This window comes from Macrotis lagotis, chromosome 1 (genome assembly GCF_037893015.1).
Source record: "Macrotis lagotis isolate mMagLag1 chromosome 1, bilby.v1.9.chrom.fasta, whole genome shotgun sequence".
In the NCBI taxonomy this organism is placed as follows: Eukaryota; Metazoa; Chordata; class Mammalia; order Peramelemorphia; family Peramelidae; genus Macrotis; species Macrotis lagotis.
This window is the reverse complement of record NC_133658.1, coordinates 126623089-126645876: the sequence shown is the minus strand read 5'-3', so window position 1 is coordinate 126645876 and position 22788 is coordinate 126623089. Positions and strand designations below refer to the sequence as shown.

Below are 22788 nucleotides of genomic sequence, written 5' to 3'. Positions count from 1 at the left end.
ATTCCAATTAATTCTCAGGTCAAAGTTTATCCTCTGACCTTTGAACACCACAAAGTTTAGATTCAAAATTTTAAAAATATATATGACACAGGAGCTTATTCAAAGACAGAACTTTTTTCTAAATATAAGGGAAAGCTTGGAGACCATTTTACTATTATTTCATAAACTGGAACTGCACATTGTACTTCTCTGGACTCCATCAGAAATTGTAGTTGCATTGGGAAACCCACAACCTGAATACAAAAAACCACCAAGAAGCTGTATTCTTAACTTCACCAGTTATTTGTAATTTCAAATGTCCGACAACAAACAGCACCAGATTCTTAAACTCCATACATAGCCTCTTATTCGGTGTGGCTTCTGACTTACCACAAAATCAGCCATTTAGAAAGCATTTTACACTAAATGATAAAGAAAACAGCTGAGAGAACTTGAATACTTTTCCTGACCCCCCAAATTCTCTGTATACCTACAGATGCAATTTCATATTTCAAATCAATTTAGCATTCATTTAAGTTTCCACTATGTTTCATTATTTAACCTGTTAGTTGAATTTGGACTACAATAGAAAGGTCATGTATACTATAATAGTACCAACTAAGCAATACTGAAAATTTTGTGAGAAGAAAAGATGGTTCCATATTTTTGTGCATATAAAGCACAAAATTATATATACAAGTGTATATATGATGTATATGTGTATATGTATGTGTATTAATGTAATTATCATAGATGAAATAGGCCCTGTACTTGGAAAAGTTTGCTATGGGGTACATAAACCCATCACATAATATCTTTTTCCTTATCCTTAGGGAGCTTTGCATAAAATTTTGTTCCAATACTCAAAGTCCTGCCTGTAAGATGGAAGCCAATACAGTATTTGCATACTGGAGATTCTTGGTGAGACCTTGATTACCAAAGGAGATTTGGAGTTGTGTCTTTATAATAGGAGATAATCCAACAGCAATATAGCTCTCTACATCATAAAAAACCACTTGGTGGTGATTCCACCCTATACAATTTTTCCTGGATTTTTAGGATGATCAATGTGGGAAAAAAATGAGCACTAGAAAAATTTTTGTAAAGCCCTATCAATGGTTTGAAAATGTCCTCATTTAGGGACCAAATGGGCCCAGATACAAATGAAGCACTAGCCTTGTATGTCTTCTGAGTTTATATTTAGACCCAGTCTCATTGCTCTCTTGGGGGGAAATTTTAGCCTGTAATTCTTCTGAGTTGCCAGCAGCAGTAACTTTAGGTGTGGGATTGTCAACCCTCCCCAGAGAGTGTGCTAGTCTTACTGAGCCAGCAAAGTATGTCAGCTATGTCAGTCCAGAGGGAATTTTTGCTCAAGATTTAGGGTTGAGCCAAGGAGGAAGTACACATCCACCACTTGGTTAATTAAGGCTGTTTATTAGCAAGGATACCAAACCGGAACACATGTACTTGACCCACAGGCACCTCTAACCCCAAGACTCTGGAATACAGTGTCTGCTTTAGATAAGAGGTAGGCATCTTCAGCAAAGTAGTTAAATACTTAAGTTGATTGCTAGTAAATAAAGTTGAATGCCACAGTTCAGTTCAGAATCTGTCCCTATTAGGGAGTCATCTCTCACTTTGATACCCACTGTCAAAAGGAAGGAACCTAGTGGGTTAGCAAAATCTACTGGCTGTTATACAGTTTCTATTAGCAAAAATTACAGTCCTTAATGAGGCAACCATTAGCATTGCAAAATAAAGTCTGTTACTAGCAGAATTTAAAGAAGTCATTAGAGTGCTTTCTAATCATTTCTCTAATGAAGGTGTCAGTCAAATGAGGGCATACTCTTGCAATTGTAATAAATAAGCTAGCCAGAATAACAATTTATTATGCAATTAAGTTGTAGAAATATAGCTCATCTCATGCAAAGCAGGGTAAATACCCTCTGGTTTGAGAATAAGAATAAAAAGTAGTTGTAAGTATTGCTTACAACTCCTAAAGGAGCAATTCCAGGCACACATACATCCAGAATATAATCAGTCAATAAGCATTTTATTAAGGGTCTACCATGTGACAAACATTTCAAAGCTCTATCCACTATGAATACACTAGGACTACAAAGGTAGAAATACAAGTTAAAACAGAAGATAATCCCTGCTCTCAAGGAGTTTACTATGTACAGACAAGAGATAGAAATATAGAAAGATAGAAAGGAAAAGAGAAAAAAGAAAGAAAGAGAAAAAAGAAAGATGGATGGATGGATGGATGGATGGATGGATGGATGGATGGATGGATGGATGGATGGGTATACATGTATGTATGTGTATATTAGAGATAAACAACAGGGAAAACACTAGAATTGAGGATAGGGAAAGGTTTCTCATAGGTTAGACTTTAGTTGAAACTTGGGGAAGCCAGTGAAACCAAGAGGCAGAGATGAGGATAAAGAGAGTTCCAGGCATGAGAAATAATAAATGAAAATGCTCAGAATCAAGAGATGAAATACTACAGTGAGGAAAAGCAAGGAGGCCAGTATCACTGAATCACTGAGTATGTAGTGTCAGTGAATAGAATAAGAAGACTGGAAAAGCAGAAAAGGAACAAGTAATGGAAGGCTTTAAAAATCAAATAGGTGATTTGATATTTGATCCTGAAGTTAAGAAACAGGCAATTTATTAAAAGTATGATTTATGGGGTGGGGGGTAAAGGGAGGATGGCATTCTGGGGTATTCCCTCCAGGGAATCAAGGGATCACAGAATTTCAGAGTTGGAATTGATTTCAGTGGTCATAACCCATATTTGAAAAAGAATGTCCTTTACAACCTACCACTGAAGTAGTTATCCAGGTTTTATTTGAAGACCCCCAATCAGAGAAATGCACCAGCTCCTAAGACAACCTGTCACTTTGGACTAGATTTAATTGTCCAAATTTACCGCTGAAACTTCCACCTGTTACCTAAAGTTCTGTCTTCTAGGATCAAATAGGACAAATCTAATAACTTTTTCACATGATAGTCCTTCAAATTCTTGGAGGCTCCTCCACCATCTTTCCTTCTCCAGGCTAAATAAACATCCGTGGTGCCTTCAAGCTCATTAGTTCAAACTCCTCATTTTGCATAAAAGGAAATGGAGCCTCAGAAAGTTTGTTACTTCCCCAAGGTCATTAAAGTATTAGGTGGCAGAGCCAAGATTTGGACCCCAGTTCACTGATCCTAAACCTAACCTTTCTATTGTATCATAGGCCTCCTCATCAGATATGAACTTGAAGTTCTTTTTCATCCTGGTTACAGAGCTGCTGATGTTTTCTGGTTTATCAATTTCCATCCTGCAATGTGCACAGAACTGAGAGGTCTAACTTTTAGGTCAGGAGATCTATTTGGAACAGGAGTAGAAGATGGAATACATAGTGCTCAATGGAGCAAAATGATTTTTTTTTAAAAAGCATCAATGCTCTTTTGTTTGAGGACCTAGCCATGCCCCTTGTGTTGGCATTTCCTATTCCTTACCCATTTTAAATTTCCCTAAAATAGTGACTGAGCTCCTATCAGATGTCCTAGCCATGGGCAAAGAGTTCTTGTTCTCACAAATGCTTTAAATTATTCTAAAGGCTCATGGCTCAAGGTAAATATTTGTGGATGCTATACCTGTTGTATGGAGAAACACACATTTTGTGTGATCAAAGGTACAATTGGTGGAGCCCTCTTTAGATCTGAACTGACAAAAGTGTTAGTCTCCCCTACCCTCTTCAACATAGATTGTTGACTCACATAATGATGGATCTGATTGCTCAAAATGCAATTGAAATTCTACTTTTGAATATTCCATTCTTTATCTTTATCTTTTCCTGCTAGAATTGATCTTGGGAAATGGTCCAAAATAATTTATAACCATTTCTGAATAAGATAGGTGACCCAACTTTTTAAAAGATGACTTATAAAGGAAGTGACATTCTTTACTATGCCCTCATCAGACCTTATCTGGAGTCTTATGTTTAATTCTGGAAGCCATAGTCTAAGAAGGACATTTATATATAAAAAGTGTGCAGAGAGTGCAAGGACAGGCCTTGAGTGTATGATATATAAGGACTGGTTGAAGAAATTAGATTTGTTTAGACTGAAGAAAATAAGACTCAGGGGATTCATACTGATTGCCCTGAAGGATTAGGACTTCAAGAAAAAAATTAGATGCCTATTGTTAGGCCCAAGGGAAGAATATGTAAAGAAAGAAGGTGGAACTTACAAAGAGGAAAGTCCTTCATCAAATGCTGAAACTACAACCCAAAGGGGAAAAGTTTCTCACATGAGAACTAAGAGAATGCAACCTAAACTGCCTTAACTTCATTGCTAAATTTGTACAAAGACCAAAAAAAAAAAAAAAACAGCCCAGGAGACCAACAAGATTAGAGATTCAAGATTTCTGATTCAAATTAGAGAAGAGCAAGCAAAAAAGAAAAAGAAGAGTTACAAAAGTCCCAAGGTTCTGCCTAAGGTTTGGAGCCAGAAAGGTTTATGACCAAAGATTCCAATGAGAAGCTAATGTTACTGACGAAATGAAGAAATGAAGAAGTTCTGATGAAGAGAACCTAGTCTTTGTCAAGAAAATTAACATCAAATGCCCCCAATTGGTCATCTCCTGTTATAAGAGACTGATGTGTCATTCTTATCCTTCTGAAGATGATCACAAGAAAGATGACAAGATTACACTGTCATATTAGTCTCTGTATTCTTCAGACTAGAACTGTAAAAGAAAGGAAGGAAGGGTAACGGGGTTTTTTTGGACCATGACTGATGTATCATTCAGATATTCTACTATGTATACCTTCTCTGATTTCTGTTTGACTACCAGTCTGGATAAATGGGTTTTCTTTGCTATTGACTATGTGTCTTTGTTATGGAATTAATATTTGATAGGAAAGGGATTAAGCCTTAAATATAAAATTTAGGTTTTCCTTCCAATAATAAAGATGTGATCAGAAATTAAAATGGCCTCAATCATTTCCCGTGACTAATAATATTTAAAGGAGCAGATAAATGTAATTATAGCCTGATGCCCTGTCTCTGAAGAGAGCAGAGTGGCCTTTGCCCCCATTTCTTGCTTATCCTCCTGGCAGGTATTAAAGTCTCCCTTGAAGAATGGCAGGGTAACAAGAGGCTAGAGATGTTTATTCTCCCTTCCTTCATCAACAACCCTCACCACAGGTAGGGCCTCTCTATACTTAAGGTTTTCCTTACACATAGAAGCCAAGATATGTCCTGACTGGACTTAATGCTACTTCCTCAAAACTTCTCTAGGATCATTGGATAGGATTACTTTAGGGATTGCAACCAGAGGGGAGGAGAAAAACAGATAGCTTACAACATCTGATGTTTAAAGGTATTAATTTTTGAAGTTGAAGAGACATTCCATCTCTTTCAACTAAGTTGTTTTAAATCCCAGCTTATGTATTCAACCAATGACATGAAGAAGGTGGGGGAAGACAGGGTCTCTATAAGTCTTGAAGCCTGTTTTTCAAAATTCTGAAACTGTTGGTAGTGATCAGTTTAGCACTGACAGCACAAATTTAATCATATCAGCATGGAGTTTTAATGATTTATAAAGCCTTCGGGGGAAAAAAACTGAACCTTTACCCTTGGCAGTGATTCACTTTTTTTAAAAAAACACAATTAAAATGAACTTTCTGAAAAAGAATCCTGGATTTTTGATACCTGGAATATTCATGCCATGAATCATTTTACCAGTGTTCAACATATTCTATGATGGTTCCAAGCTAGAACTACATTGTAAATATAAATAAAACCTTATTTTAAAAACATTTTAGGCCTCTGAATATTTTGTTTAAGCATAAATTTATTGCATTTGAACTTCATACAAAGTTGTCAACTTTTGTCCTAATAAAAATTTAGATTTGCAATTTAAAAAATAATTCAAGGTCTCTAAAAGTAGAATGACTTGTTTCAAGAGGTTGAAGGGTTTGCTCTCCTTGGGAGTTTTCAGCTACTTGTTGCATAGCTATCCTAGGAATTCCTTTGGGATTAGACTAGATACATGTGAAGTTCCCTTCCAATTCTCATTCTTTGATTCTGTGAATAAGTATATATATATATATATATATATATATATGTGTGTGTGTGTGTGTGTGTGTGTGTGTGTGTGTGTATATATATGTGTATGTATATACACACACACACACACACATATATATATATATATATATATAGAGAGAGAGAGAGAGAGAGAGAGAGAGAGAGAGAGAATTACTTTGAAATGTCTAATTCTCATATGTGGAACTATTAAAAGGGCAAGGAGAAAGATAGTCAAATGTCATTTTTCAGAAAAAAAATAATTGGTCAGATTTTCTGCTGTCAATGAGTAAGTGTCAGCTTTCCTTCAAAAAAATAAGTACTTCCCTTTCCTTATAGTCATTCTTCTGGATTGATTTTTTAAAAATAATCTCTCTCTATTTAATACAATATATTCAATTTATTGTACATTTAAGCATCTACTCTTCACAAAACATTAGAATGTATATATTCTTTGTCAGTATCCATCCTTGATATTTTAGGCGAATTTTTTCTTTGATTCTGCTTTTTCTGTCTGTCACCTAACTCTCTGTTACTTTCCATTCTTTTATCTAGTTATTTTCCAAATGTCAGTATTAAAAATTCCATGATTTAAAGGTTAATATTTTCTGATACTACAGAATAGAAAATAGGAGTACAATGCTGATTATGCCAAGAAAATTTATTAATCCTAAAAGAACGTGTAGCTAAGCCATAGTCATGGAATATTATTTTACTGTATCCCAAGATTTAATACCCCTGAAGAATCTTTGGTCAGTCAGAGAATAGGCTGTGATTATATCATGTGGTGGGGGGGGATTGTACATGAATACACTCACAGAGAAAAAAGAAGATAAAGATAAAATTTAGATAATGACTTTGCATGGATATATTTTTCCCCTTCTTTATTATTCAGAGTTGTAGACTTGACAAAAGTCTTGGTACAAATCCAGAGGTTACTGAAAAAGTTCATCTGACCTTTAGGTTCCATTGCAAAGAGTCCTAAGCAAGCCAGGTATAATCTTGGCTTTTAATACATAATCCAAATCTCTTCATATATTAATCATAACTTGTTTGTAAATTAGAATATTGTTTTTATTGTGGCAGATCCTTAGAATACTATTTTATATATTTCTTGTTCAGGAAACTAACAAATCCAAATGTCATTATGAGTTAATGACTTCTACAAAATGCCTGATCAATCAACCAACATAAGTATATGTTGAATCTGTAATAGTTATATTTCCCCACACTGATGAATGCTGTGAGGGAAATATGACAGTTGTAATTGATTACAGACACAATTAAGTATGACTATTAAGTAATTTGTGAAACTATTGTGGAACTCAGAGACTGGAAAGATCACTGGGGCTAGGATAGTTTTAGAAGTCTTTATTGAGAAGTTGGGATTTGAACAAGTTTTGAAGGACAGGAACAATTTGGGTAAATTGGGAGTTGAATAAGTGAAGAGGGTAGAAGGGAAGGGAAGACCTTAGGTTAGATGTATCTTAATCACTAATTTAGTATGATTGTAAATCTATTTTAAATGCTAAGTGGACTTTTTCACATTTGTTTGTGAAATGAGACAATAAACAACCAAATATTTTAGGGAAGTTAGAGTTTTTCCTGGATCTAAAAAAATAAGTTTTAAGGGTGGAACCTGACTTGGTAGTTTAGGTTTAACAATTGGACAAAATGAGACAAGTAACAAAATTTAACAATTAACAAAAGAAAATTTACCTAGATATAGCAGGAGAATAATCAACAAGGATGAGCTTTGAAGATATCTTGAGTTGAGACAACTAAGCAAAACTTCAGGACCTAACTAGTCCATCAAAGCTTCAAAATTGTGCCTGAAGGCCGTTTTGTTCTGTAGGCAGTCAAGAAGTGATGTCAAGGCCCCTCTCTCCCACCATGAGAGAGGTGTGCTATTTTATTAAGACATCTTAATAAAAACCATTTTAATCACTGGAGGGAAAAAGTGTTGTCAACAGTCTAAGCTTTTCTCTCCCCAAACCAACTGAATTTTGAGTATAGTCCCAATAACATTTAAGGGAAAACTATCCTAACTCATACAGAGGCAAGAGACAGGCTATTGCTCCAACCAAAAGCAGCAATTCATGTAAAAAAAAAGACCAAGATGGCCTATCAGAGCTTACTTTTTGAAATCCATGGAGGAGTGAGAAAGAATAATGATTTCCAATTTAATGAATTCCAGTTATGTTTGTTATTTTTGTGAACTTGGGCAAGTCACCTAACACCTCCGGGTTTCTTTTTTTAAATCATCTGTGAAATAAGAGAATTGAATTTGATGGCCTCTAAAGTCATTTCCAGATTTAAATTTGTAAAAAGGGATTATTGCACAGGTGCAAATAACATTCCCCAGTAACTGTCCACCTGGATGGTGCTGAATCAGGTGTTTGTTTTTTGGCCTTGGAAGTCATTACCAAATAATAGTTTAACTTTATGAATTTTTTTTTCTTCTAGAATAGTCAGTCTTCAACTGGCACACACCAGCAATAAACAATAATTCATTTTGGTTGTAAAACTCAAAACTTTTCATTACCACCGAACAATTGTTATTATAATTAACACCATTTACACATTTGTCTTTTTTGCCCTTACGTGGACAAGCATGTTAGATTCTCCCTGAAGAATTTATAGCTAATCCTCAAAAAAAAAAAGGTGGAAATGTTTATATTCTTTTGAGATCACTCAGAGCAAATAATATATCAAAAGGGACAAATGTTCAAATTAAAATTACTTGATTTTTGTTTTTGGAAAATATTCAGAACTTTCTTGGATGTATCATGCCTTCAACTAAAATGTCAGCAACAAGATACACTATATTGTAATGTGAGAAAATATTAAGATAACAAAGATATAGTATTTGCTTCTTACTAAATGAACACCAAGGATAACAAAATCGTCAAATATATATTGATCTTACAAAAAATCTCAATATCAATCTGTGGGCACATAGATTATTAAAAATAAGAAAATTCCCAACCCTCTTTTAATCAAATATAGCCCCATTCATGCAAATGAGTGCTTATTATCATTATCCCTTTTGGACAGACGTTAATGCACTAAAACAAGTTTTCTATGTACATAGGCCCTTTCCCAATGATATCTAGATTGTAATCTGTATTAGCTGAAGGCCTCACAGCTTGCTCTATCCCGCAGCCATCATTCTTAAGCTTTAGGAAGTCAACCATCTTTCTTTGAGCATAAATCAGGGACTAGAGGTTTCCTTCCTGTTTCCTGCCTCAGGAACAATTCCCTTGCTGAACCATCCTATGTTCTCTATCATGGTTGGAATCATGATCCTGTGTAAACAAAATGTGATGCCTTGAGCAAGGAGGATTTTAACTTCTCCACGGCCTATTAGTACCATCATTTGGAGGCATTTTTTAGGCTCAGCATCCTTTTTCGTTTCCTTAGGGGGATGGAGAGGATAGGGAGAAGGGGAGGGGAAAGCAGGGAAGCCGGGGGAGGAGAAAGGAGAAAAAAGGAAGAAGAGTTCAATGTCTAACTGGGGAGGCTATTTGGCAGAGGGAGGAGTTTGCTTTGCCTTTTCTCCCTCCCCTTAGGAAGGGGATTATGGTGCGGTAATAAGGCTTAACTCTCTCCGCCCTGGCTGCCATTTGACCGGTTCTGCAGTCCGCTGACCGCAGCTGCTGAGGGACTTGGAATGGAGCAGAAACATCTGGCTCAGGGGTGGTCTCGGATTGGCCTCCTCGCTGCTGTGGGCGAGAGGAACTTCCAAAGCCAGGACCTCCATCGCCTTGGAGCCAGCTAGCCGCTGTCTATTCTCGTTCCCCTCCCTCCGTTTCCTCTCCGCCCACCGCGATCTTGCTCGTGGGCCGCAGCCACCTCTCTCCCCCGCCCACCCCCACGCCAGCATCCCCAAGCTTGGTGCTCAGCCATGGGGGACCTCCCGAGCCTCGTGCGCCTCTCCATCGCTCTCCGGATCCAGCCTAATGATGGTCCGGTCTTCTTCAAAGTGGACGGACAACGCTTCGGCCAGAATCGGACCATCAAGCTGCTCACTGGCTCCTCTTACAAGGTGGAGGTGAAAATCAAGCCCACCACTCTCCAAGTGAAGTGAGTCACGTCCCCAGGCAGAGACCTAAGGGAGGGCGGTGGCGGCGAAGCCCAAGAATAGCTGGGAGAATGGGTGGGTTCGGCTCAGGTCGCAGCCACTCCAAGAGCAGCTAAAGCCTTCACAGAATCTCTTCGCCTCCTCCCCACCCCTTCCTCGAAATTAGCTGACTAAGCTCCCCCTCCCCATTTTGCTCCTTAAATGCCTTTTCTTTAGTAATTCTGCGCTCTCGGTTGTGGTTGTAGCTCTTAAATCTGCTGCAGCCCTGATCGGAAGACAGCTTTCCAACTCTCCCCACCGGCCTCTTCCTGATCTCTTCCCACCTCTGTGGCTCCGGGTGTCTGTGCTACCGGGACCCTCAGGAGTAATCAGCAGGCTGGGGGGAAAAACTCGCTGCCTTGGTAACCTGGGGAAGAGGTGTCTGCTGCAATTCCCCTGATCTCGAGGCTGGAGAAAGATTATTAAGAGGCAGGGGAGGGAGGCCCTGAGGTTCCAAAGTCCCCCCCCCCCCTTCAGTATGTCATCTCATACCCCATTGTTGGGGGTGAAACGGAGGGAGATGGTGACTAAGGCTGGGAGGTAACCCTCATTCTGGGAGATAAGAAACAGGCAAAGGGGCCCCTCCTCTAGCTCAGTTTAGGCTCTCTCTAGCTCAGGCCTCAACCCACTGTTTTCCTTTGTTTCTCTCTATCTTTTGATTCCTGTTTTCATCTTGGTACTTCATCTGTGGCTTAAACTCTTGGGACTCTGTTGTCATCCTGATAAACTCAATTTCAATCCAAGAGGGCATACCTTTTGTGCCTGTGTTCCTGTTTCCCCATAATCCCTTCTCCACAGCCACATGATAATCCTTTTCTGAGGCTTCTGGGGTTGGGATCACCCTTTGGACAAAGGTGTGGTCCTTCCCTGTATCCTGGAGCACCTTAAGGACTAGGGAAAGGCCTTTTAGGTAGAAATGGGAGGGTGAAGAACTAGGCTTTGTAGTACTTAAGACAATCTTATGTAAAAGGGTTCCAGAATGGTTCCTTAGCTAAGGATCCTTTGTAGATCTGAGCAAATAACTGGCTGGAGTCTGAGTAAAACTAAGGCAACTAAGGCCTCAGGTACCCACCCGGCTTCCATCATCTGGTTGGAAATATCTAATGTCTTGGCCAAGTATAGTGTAGACCTTTTCTTTTCCCTTCTGCCACTCCCCTGCTCTCCTACCAAAAACATAACTATCTTCAGTCCTTTTTCACCTCACTAAACCTCAGTAATAATAATAATATTAGTAATGACTAACATTTATAAAACTCTGTAAGGTTTACAAATCACTTTATCTCTGATCCTCACAACATTCCTGTGAGATTTTACAGTTGAGGAAGTGTTTCACATTTGAGAAAACTGAGTTAGATGGGCTAAATAAGTTGCCCAGAATCACTATTGCTATTATCTGAGATCATATTATTTTTAATTTATATAATAAAACAAGCATTTCCATAACATAGTAGAATTTTTAAAAGAGTGCACATGAAACTGCAGATCTATTATGTGCAACTTGCTTTTTCTTTAAAATACGTAATAAAGTTATCATGCAAATTTTATCTTTTTTTCTTCCACCCCCTCACCCTAAAGATGGCTACCATTAGTCACAAATATGTATACATATGTAAAATCATTCTATACATACTCTATCAGTTTTTTTTCTCTGTATGTAGATAGTATCTTCCTTAATAGGTCCTTTGTAGTTAATTTGGGACTTTATAATTGTCAAAATAACTTGACCACTGGGACCACATCTGAACTCATGTCTTTCTGACTTCAGGTTCAACATTCCATCTACTGTGTCACCTAACTGCAAAAAGAAATAAAGTTGGACTAGATTTCTAAATTCTATAAGTGCTTTATGACCCTTTATATGCCATAGCAATGATATGTTGCCATAATAGTTAATACTTGCATTAAAAAAAATTTAGATCACCTATATTTATTAATATATTCCTCTTTTCTCCTTTCCTGGAGAACCCTCACTTATAATAAAGGTGAGGGAATAGTTCAACAAAACTAACATATTAACCAAACTGCATATCATAAGCAGTTTTTAAGACCTATAGGGTCTCACCTCCTCAAGAAGAGAGGTAGGTGTGCTCTCATGCAATTTTTTTGGCAATGTGTTTTTTCTAGCACTTCCATTTTGACCTCCAATTCCTAATGGATTTCCTACTACTGTGACAGACCTGAAGGGAAGGAATTGGGGGTAAGTAAGCCTGTTGATATTCAACAAATCATAAGATGAGAGCTGGGTGGCACTTTAAAGATCCTCCAGTCCAAAGGTTCTGAACTTGTTTGTGTGTCATGGATTGCTTAAGCCATCTGGTGAGTTCTATGGCCCCTTTAGAATAACAATTTTAAATGCATGAAATTAAATATGCAAGATTACAAAGGAAACAAATTATATTGAAATAGACATTGAATTTTTTTAAACCAGTTCATTGAACCCCAGCTTAAGAACCTCTGATCTGAAACAACCTTCCCATTTAAGATGATCAAGTAAGTTGTCTTCATTCAGTTTGCTATAAGGGTAAATCTTGGACTACTACCAAAATATCATGATATCTGGGCCAGTGTTCTTTTCTCTTTTCCATTTTTCTTCCTTTATCACCATTGAAGATGTCTATTCTGTTTTGACATAGTTTCAAACCTGCTTGGGAATTCTGCTCTATTCCAAGTTATAAGAGCTGAGCCTACATCCTGCTGCATGTGATTATATTTTATCTTTTACAGGGACATCTCCATTGGTGGTGTGCTTGTCCCATTAGAGATGAAATGCAAAGAGCCTGATGGGGACCGAGTTGTTTACACAGGAATATATGATACAGAAGGTGTGGCCCCAACAAAAAGTGGAGAGCGACAACCCATACAGATCACCATGCCTGTAAGTCTAGCAGAGCTGTGAATATGGAGAGTTTTATTTTCTCTCTTGGGGCACACAGATTGGGGAGGTAAAGATATGAAAGGAGGAAAGGAGAAGAGAGGAAACGAAGTAGAATCACTACTATATTTCTTCTGGGAAACATATACACTGGGATTGGGAATAAAGGGGAGTTTGAGAATTAAGGACCAAAACTTCCTCATTACTTAAGCAGGAGGGAATCAATCTGAAAGACATTTGGCCTTGTTCAAACCCAATTCTTGTAAGTACTAAAAGAAACAACCAAAAGTAAAACCAAACTTATCCATTAGGATAAGTGAAATGTATTGCTTTTAAAATTAGATTTATAGTATATAAGATCTCCTTATATTAAATATAAAATATAATTTATTTGATTTGTTAGAAAACATATGAAATCCAAATTTAGACCTAGAAAGAAGCCCAAACTGAAGCCCAAATATGACTTGCTCAAGGCCACAAAGTAAGTATCTAAGGAAAGATTTGAATACAAATCTTCCTGATTCTAAGGCTAGGGCCCTATGCTCTAATCTATGCTGATTCCATAATGACCTCATTTATAATGATATTCATACTATTGGTAGTAAAATAATTTTAGTCATAAAGCATAACACATTTTTATAAATCCCTCCTTATAATTCCCCATCATTATTTTGCTCCATTTATTCTCACTCATGTTTCCTCCTGAACAAGCCAAGATAAACTGACCTTTTTAGTGCAATTAAAACAACCTTGAGTCCTGCCTCATTATCCTAAATGTCATCCTCTGTTCCTCATTCTCATATTACACGTTCAATCTGTCGACAATTCTGGTGTTTCTGCCTTCACAACACCTTCTGTATTAACCCCTTGCCTCCATTTATATAGCCCCACACCCTGGTTCACATGCTTATTTTCTCTTACTTGAATATTGCAATTGCCTTCTGACTGATCTCCCTGCCTAAAATTTTTCCCCATTCTAATCCATCCTCCACTCAACTGCCAATAAGATTTTTCTAAGGTGTGAATCTAATTACATATCACATGCAAGCATGTATGTGCTTTCTAACACCAACCCTGATAATATTAAATCCAATACCTTCCAAGGGTTTCTGTTATCTACTCATAAAAATACAAATATAAACTCCTTAGCTTGAAAATCAAAGCCATCTGAAGTCAGATTTCAGCCTATCATTCTGATATAATTATACATTATTCCCTTTCATGTAGACCTCATTCCAATCAAACAAGATTACTTGCCATTCTTCAACTTTGTCTTGCTCTTTTCTAAATTTGCACTTACTATCCTCCTTGCTTTAAATGGACTCCTTGAATATCTCCATTGGTTGATATAGTTTCCCTTTTTTTAGTTTCTTTCTCTGATTTCTCCAGAGCCGCCTTTCAGAACCAATTCCCTCCAAATGTCTCACATCCTCCTATTTCATATGCCTTTTTCTGATATATCTACATTCTAATTTGTTTATTCTCTTGCATACCTGCATTATTTCTTCCCCAGACAAGAAAAATCATCCTTTGGTTTTATCAACCAATCCCAGGTGCCATAGAGACTCACCACTGAACAAAATTTTATAGTCCAAGCAACTACTAAAATTTTCCTAACTCATAGAGAGGTTGTAATTCATATTACTTTCTGGATGGTGTGATAAAATCTACACTGATAAAATTACAGAATCTGAAAACATCAGCATAGCCCCACTACAATGCCTGTACACACTATTTGCTTAATAAATGTTGTTACCATTGTAACCACAATCAAAATTTTGATTCCTAATGTTAATGGGTTGGGTACTTTAGGAATAAGGTGGCTCAGGGGATAGAGTGCTAAGCCTAAAGTCAGAAAGATCAAGGTCAGCCTGGCCTCGGGCACTCACTAGCCCTTGGGCAAGTCACTTAACTTCTGTTTAATCCACTTTAATGTACTGGAGAAGGAAATGGCAAATCTCTGCAGTATCTTTGCCAAGAAAACCTAACATGGGGGTCATGAAGAGTCAGACATGACTGAACAACAACCATAATTTGCCTTGATAGCTAAACTGAAAAATTTAGCAGTAATCATTTAATATTAGGGCATAACTTTTCTAGTTACCAAAAAAATTTCATTTCTCTTCCATAGTTTGATATAAGATATGTTAAAGTATTTTCCTTGCTCATTCTTCTCATGGAGAAGAATGGGAAATTCAGGCAAAAGGAGCCTAAAGTTAAAAACACCTAGTCTAAGGGAGAAAAGATTATTTTCTTAAAATTTTGAAATAGGATCTAAGGTTAAGGATTGTCCACTCAATTCATTTACATATGAGAAAACTGAGTCCCAAAGAGGTTAAAATGATTGATCCAGACTCTAGCCCAGCGTTAGTAAATATCAGATCCCTTATTTAAGCATAAGTCATCTGACTCCAGATTCCATGTTCTTTCTGTTTTACTGCATATGTATGATGAGCAAATATCAGATTCCTGGATTTGCAGGCTTGGAGAAAGTGGTATGTAGAAAAAAGGCATTGAAAGATATTCAGGCTTTCTTGGAAAAGAATGTCAGTTTCTCATGAAGAGAACCATCTGTTCTTCATAAGTATGCTTTTCCTGGTAAAAGGGAACAGTGATTTAAGAAGGAAAAATGAGAATTATTTGATTTCTTAGTGAATGCAGATGACCAAGAACTAAAACTGCAAAAGAATGACTAGAAGAAAGAAGGTCAATGAAAAATTTAAAACAAAACATAAATTAAGGAGCAAGGAATCCCACAAAAAGAATATATCTCTGCATATTTGGTATCCACCTCACTCAAAGTGACATTCAATAACCTCAATAAAGAGGAACTAAATTGGAATAGAAACACCTAAAAACTTCTCAAATCTTGGGACTCTAAGTGTTGGTGTAACTGTCATCAGCTTTCTATTTTAGTCATCTATGTCATAGTGATAACTTTTAGATTTATTTAGTGTGAAATCAAAATTTGACCTAATGACAATGTCTTAAAATCACTTTTAGTAAATGTTGTTTTCTGAAATCTCTTCTTTTCTATTATCATTGCCCTTCCCTTGTTTGAACAATTTTTTAACTTTCTGCCTAGTTTCTGACTCCCTCTGCTTCCATTCTCTTCCCCACCCTCACCCCTGCCCCCTACCACTTCACATTGTTCTCAAATAAATTTTCCCTTTGCAAGTTCATGTCATGTATCCTTCTACTCAAAATCCTTCAGTGGCTCATTAATACCTGTGGAAGAAAAATTCAGACATAAACCCTAGTACTCAAGGCCCTCAGCAACTAGGTGCCAACCTATTTTTTTCAGCCTGATATACTTCTCTTTTTAGCATATGCTTTGCTTTAGCCTAACATGCTATTCTCTCATTATTCGTCATCTTCCACTTAAGTGCCTTTTCTTATATACAGGGTTTTCAGGACTAACTAATATGAGAGCTTAGTGAGACTTTTTCAGGGGCACATCCACCTTTGGTGTCCACCAGGCATTCAATTTAGCTGTAATTCCAAGAATCTGTAGTATGTACAATGGCCACACCCTAGTAAAACCACCTCAGTAGATGGGCTAAACCAGGTTGGGAATAATTCACAGACCTTAAACTCATTGTTTGAATTTCAGAGATGTCCACCTCAACCATGTAAAGACATCCCCTTGTGGAATAGATGGATGAGAACAATTTATTCCAATGGTCGTGAAAATGACGCTCAAGAAGCTTACATTTTTAATAGAGGAAGATAGTATGTAAAATGAAGCTGAAAAGGAGATGGAGAGAAGGAACCCTCATCGTACTAACATAGAGAGAATCAACATAGGAGAATATTCAAAGAATAAGCAAGGAACTGACCAGGGCATTTCCTCAAAACAGATGTTTGAAGAGAACCTTGTCAGAATGTGAAGCCACAATCAATGAACTTATCATTTCTTATAGTTTAGTAGTATTCCGTATGATATACCACAACTTATTTAACCATTCCTCAATAGACAGGCATCTCAGTAATATCTATTTTTGTTACCATAAAGACAGCTACTATAAATAATATAGAACATCTGCATTTTTTTTTCCTTTTCCCTTAACCATCTTTGGAAATAGACTTAGTGGTAATGCTGGGTCAAAGGGAATAGGTAGTTTAATAACTTTTTGGGTATAATTCCAGATTACTCTCTGACATGTTTGGATCAATTCAAAGTTCTACCAGCATTGAATAAGTGTCTCAAATTTTTGAATACCAATGTAGTAGTTCATACATATACCTCAAGGCTGTGAATGACCAACCTAGTTAGTAACATATAGCCTTTTTTTACAGTAACATCTATTCTTGATCTATCTCTTATCCAATTTCCTACATGGAAATCATCATTATCAACATATTCTGGTCAACCTAACCCACCACATCTCTTTCTTTTGTTCCCGGGAATGTCTACAAGCCTACTATCAGTGCCAAAAAATATGACTAATTTTTAAAATATGGATACATTTTCAAAATAATTTTGTTCTAAATCTCACAAAAATTGTGAGAATGATGGAAAATTGAAGAGGGGAAGGACAAAGTGATAAAGATGAAGGAAAGAATAGGAGAAAAATCAATCATGGAAGAATTTTTTCCATACAGAAAATAATAAAGATTCAGAAGGAATATAGATAAACATAACTGTTTTGGAACTAATCTGCTGAATTTATGATATAAATTCTTGGGTTTAGCAAGCATACTAACAGAGATTCATGGTTTCATATTCTCTTTTGGTCTTTATATGTAAAAAATATTCATTTTTTAAAAATCAAAATATAAAAATTATAATTTAAAAAATTCACCAAAACTTTGCTTTCTGAAAAGGTTGTTTGCTATCAGAAAGCTGTCTGGAAATAAAGTTGGGTACTTTACAAAAATTTTCATCCTTCCCTTATGTAAGCCTATTAATACTTCAGTTTACTTTAAGAATTTAAGAGCCGGGGCAGCTAGGTGACTCAATGGATAGAGTATTGGCCCTGGAGTCAGGAGGACCTGAGTTCAAATGTGGCCTCAGACACTTAATAATTACCTAGCTGTGTGGCCTTGGGCAAGCCACTTAACCCCATTCATTGACTTGTAAAAACTAAAAAAAAAAAAAAAAAAAATTATCCCCATCCAATTTTTTTTTAGGTTATTTTTTGGCAAGGCAAATGGGGTTAAGTGGCTTGCCCAAGGCCACACAGCTAGGTAATTATTAAGTGTCTGAGACGGGATTTGAACCCAGGTCCTCCTGACTCCAGGACTGGTGCTTTATGCACTGCGCCACCTAGCTGCCCCCCCATCCAATTTTAAAAGAAAAAAGAAAGTAAAATAAAAACACTTGTAACAAACCTGCCTGGTCAAGCAAAAAGGAAGTTCCATATTGTCTATATCCAAAAAAATATATTATTCTGCTCTTTGAGTCCAATCTTTCTCTGTCAGGAAGTAAATAGCCTGCTTCATCACCACTCCTTTGAAATCTTGGAACTCTTAAATCTTTCAAGGATAGTTCATTTTCACAGTGTTGTTACTGTAGAAATTATCCTAATTTCAATCATTATAAGCTCCTTGAGTACAGGGACTTTTGACTTTTTTTTTCATATTTCCCAAACTCTTAGAATGGTGCCTAGCATGGGTTTAATAAATGGTTCTTGACAGGGTTCATACTAGTCTTCTTCATTTTTTTTTTCAGAAACCATATCTATTATTTTGTTTGTTTGACCTGGCTGGATATTATTATCTTCCCCAGGCAGTAGCTACCCACAAGCCCAAACCCACTATTAATCATCCTGGAAATTTCCACTTCATTTCCAACTTGAGCCAGTTAGTGCCACTTTTGGCAACCTTAGAGGTGTTGTGTTTAGTGCAAATAGCTGGTTGACTTTAGCCTTTAGCAGCACATCACTCTTAAGCTTAAACACTTCACTACCTTTAGCTCCATAGTAGTAAGAATCACAGGCATGCAACCACCATACCTCTTCATTATTTCTCATAACAAAATTGTATGCCATTGTAGTCATCTAACATCATGTGTTCATTTGTTCCCCAGTTGATGGGTACCCCCTTAGTATCTAGTGTATCAATTTTGGTCAATGTCAATGGTTCTTCATATTCACCAGTTCTACATATATTGTTGGTCTAGCTTAGCAGAATGAATAAGTTTGCTCTATGTGCTTATCTGCCTTTATAGTTTCTCCCAAGAAACCTTGTACATCGCTTTAATAAGTCTCAGGATTTAGACTTACCCTGGGAAATCTTAAATGTATTCCTGGCTTGCAAAAAGTTCAGAGATGCCAGAAAATTAGAATAAGATCTCTAGCACTTTCCTTGGATATTTTTCATGGCTCCTTGAGCCAAGAATAAGTTAAACAGTGGCCTTACTATGCACAATCTCACTTCTAAAATTCTGATTCTTGTATATGGTTCTAGAGTTTTAAATTAGATAGTATTTAGATAGATAAAATAAGACAATAAGATAAATTAGTGACACATGTTTATAGAAACACTTTTGCACTTATTTGTTAAATTGCTTAGTCCTGTCAATTTAAGGGCTATATATTTGGGACAAGATTTTGCCCTCTTGTTTTATATGTTCATTTAATTGTTTTTGTTATTATTCTTCTTCAAGTTCTTAAAAATTGCTATATTAGTAGATGGTTATTAACTTTTTTGTGGGTTTTTTTGCAAAACAATGACTTGACCAAGGTCACACAGCTAGGTAATTATTAACTGTCTGAGGCCATATTTGAACTCAGGTCCTCCTGACTTTAGGGCCCGTGCTCTATGTACTGTGCCACCTAGCTGCCCCTGATTATTAGCATTTTTAATAGGATGCCTTGGGGTCCTTTGAAAAAATAGGTATCCTGGTATAATGGAAATGCTTTCATTTTACAAAACTTTGATTAATAAGGAGTCAGAAAATATAATGAGAAAATCTCTGCCTTTGAAGTCAGAAAATTTGGATTCAAACATCTATGACTCAATCTTTCCACATAGTGAAGACATTACAGTCAACTTTATTAAATAGTTAGTATGAAAAAAGTATTTATTTTATTAAGTATTTATTATGTACTTTATTAAGTACCTGTTATATACTTTATTAACTACCTGTTAGGTGCCATATGTACATAGGAATCTAAAAGGGGGGCCCAGAGGTTAAGGGATCTAAAAAGGTACTCACATTCTAATGGAAGAAACAAACTTGCAATTAAACTATTTACAAACAAGATGAATATAAAGTAGATGAAAGGTAGCAGAACAAAAGTAATTCTCACTGTTCCGAATCTTGTTCTTAAAAATAGTATGCCAAGGGGCAGCTAGGTGGCATAGTAGATAAAGCACCTGCCCTGGAGTCAGGAGTACCTGGGTTCAAATCTGGTCTCAGACACTTAATAATTACCTAGCTGTGTGGCCTTGGGCAAGCCACTTAACGCCATTTGCCTTGCAAAAAAAAAAAAAGAGTATGCCCTGCCTGCTGAAAGCAGTAGAATATGGTTCTTATTGGCTATGTTCTCTCTCCCCCCTAGTTCGCTGATATTGGGACCTTTGAGACTGTATGGCAAGTGAAGTTCTACAATTACCACAAGCGGGATCATTGCCAGTGGGGAAGTCCCTTCTCTGTCATTGAGTATGAGTGCAAGCCCAATGAGACACGCAGCTTGATGTGGGTGAACAAAGAATCATTCTTGTGAGCATGAATCTGTCTGATATTGCTGGACAATCTCTTCAGAAATCTACCTTTAAAAAAAAAACAAACCCACAACCAGCACAAGCCTTAACTAAGGCATTACTTGGACTGCTGCTCTCTCCTATTGGGTACAGGTAACATGATTCCCAAACTTTTTGAAGGTATAATTCTTCTCTGATGCAATTCCCCCCCCCCCCCCATGTTACAGATCATGATGCAACATCACTGGCAAAACAACACCTTTCTATATTTTGTGTTTGTGTACTTGCACCCAGAGTCACACTGTTGACTATTTTTGGTGATAGCCAAGCTGAAATGCAAGTTAGATGTTGTGTACCTAGTGGTTCTGTGGACCATTGTGCTGCTTGTTTCCAAGTTGAATGACTTCTTCCTTTTTTGTTCAATGTTGTAAAAAAAATATGTATGGACCCTATCTACCATGTGGAATTTGGTGATGTATATCCTTTGCTGTTTCAGACTTTAGAGTGATTTTTCAAAGCAGGTTCTTTGGAAAGATATGAATTACAATGAGCAATAAATAATGTAGTTTGCTAGGCAGAGTTCCTTATTTGTAGTTTGACTTTGCAGAAATGAGCTTGCAGAGAGATAGAATTTTTACTTTTTTTTCTCATATATAAAATGAGAACTCTAAAATGGAAGGGACCTCAGAGTTGGTCTAGTTCTGTACCTAGACTCCTTTAAGTAATTAAAAATCTAATCTAACTCAAGGTACCATTACACAGTAACTTCTGTGTATGGCCTAAGGGATTGACTCTGCTTTAGGCAAGACAGTTTACCTGAATTGTCATATTTATTTAAGAAGTACTAGTTACATTACCTACGTGGTTGAGACCTGCATATTAATAGCATCACTTCATTCCTTCCTCATGTGAACTTTGTAAAATCCTATATGGAATTGTAACCAACTTTTGATCTTTCTAATAAAGGAATTGAAAAACATAGCCTTATTTGCTCTTTTGGTTACTCTTTTTGGGAAAGCAGATGTCACTAGTCACCTCAGTTCCAACCCATTCACTTATGCTCCATGGTACACACATACATACATACATACAATCTTGACCTGCAAGGTTAATCTTCACCCCAACCTCTAAACAAGAATGACCTGAATCATATCTTCCAGATCTTACATACTACAATGTCTGTTAGTAAAAATGAATATATGATCATCTCTTCTACAGCCTCTTGGAAAATAATCATCCATGTGGTTTCTGTAGCTGGATAATTAGTAGGTAATAAGTAAGGACCTAAATCCATAATATAGCACAACAAAAAGCCTCGACTTTGTTCACAACTATTACAGGAAGTTATTCTGACTGTTAAGACTACTCAGTACCAGTCTGGTCTGCCTGTCTAACATTTTCAAAACAGGGCCAGGGGAAGAGGCTAAATCCATACTTTAAGAGTGAAGGAAGGGGGCAGCTAGGTGGCACAGTGGATAAAGCACCAGCCCTGGAGTCAGGAGTACCTGAGTTCAAATCCAGCCTCAGACACTTACCTAGCTGTGTGGCCTTGAGCAAGCCACTTAACCTCCATTGCCTTGCAAAAACCTTAAAAGAGTGAAGGAAAGGATTGTGTAGGACCCTTTGGGAGAGAATCACTTGGAATTTCAGGGTGATGAGCTAATGACAACTCCAAGCTCAGTTTCCTTCTGAGGGGAATTATGGGACGGTGTGAAGTTTGAATGACTGTGGAAAAGTTGGTTCCACAAGAAGAAAGATTTGAAATGATTTCTTCTAAGTAATTGTGAATCTTCTACAACTTTTCTGTGCTTGCTTTTATGGGTTCCTCTGAGGCTTTTGCATTATATTCATTTTCTGAGGGGTGAAATAAAGTTTGTTCTGTATCCAATATGCATTGTCATCTTGAACACTTATACAGTACTTGGGGACATTATTACCCACATGGGAGCCTAGATATAAGCTATAATTCAATTAAATTCAAAAAGTATTTATCAAGTACCTTCTATGTTGCCAAGCACTTTGGTAAATGCCAAAAATACGAAGACCAAAGCAAAAAACTCCTTACATGCTACTGCTGTGAAAT

The 22788-nt window shown here is 36.9% G+C and overlaps 1 protein-coding gene across 2 annotated transcripts; it reads left to right on the top strand.

Moving 5' to 3' along the window:
* Nucleotides 1–9883: 9883 nt before the first annotated feature.
* Nucleotides 9884–22558, top strand: CNRIP1 (cannabinoid receptor interacting protein 1). Of its 2 annotated transcripts, none has more exons than XM_074207536.1 (3): nt 9884–10146; nt 12908–13058; nt 20564–22558. In XM_074207536.1, the coding sequence occupies exons 1-3, from the start codon at nt 9968–9970 to the stop codon at nt 20726–20728; spliced, it is 495 nt and encodes a 164-aa protein (XP_074063637.1). In that variant the 5' UTR covers nt 9884–9967; the 3' UTR covers nt 20729–22558. The 2 variants fall into 2 exon arrangements, with proteins under 2 accessions (XP_074063637.1, XP_074063647.1); XM_074207546.1 differs by lacking the exon at nt 20564–22558 and adding an exon at nt 16669–18154.
* Nucleotides 22559–22788: the final 230 nt, after the last annotated feature.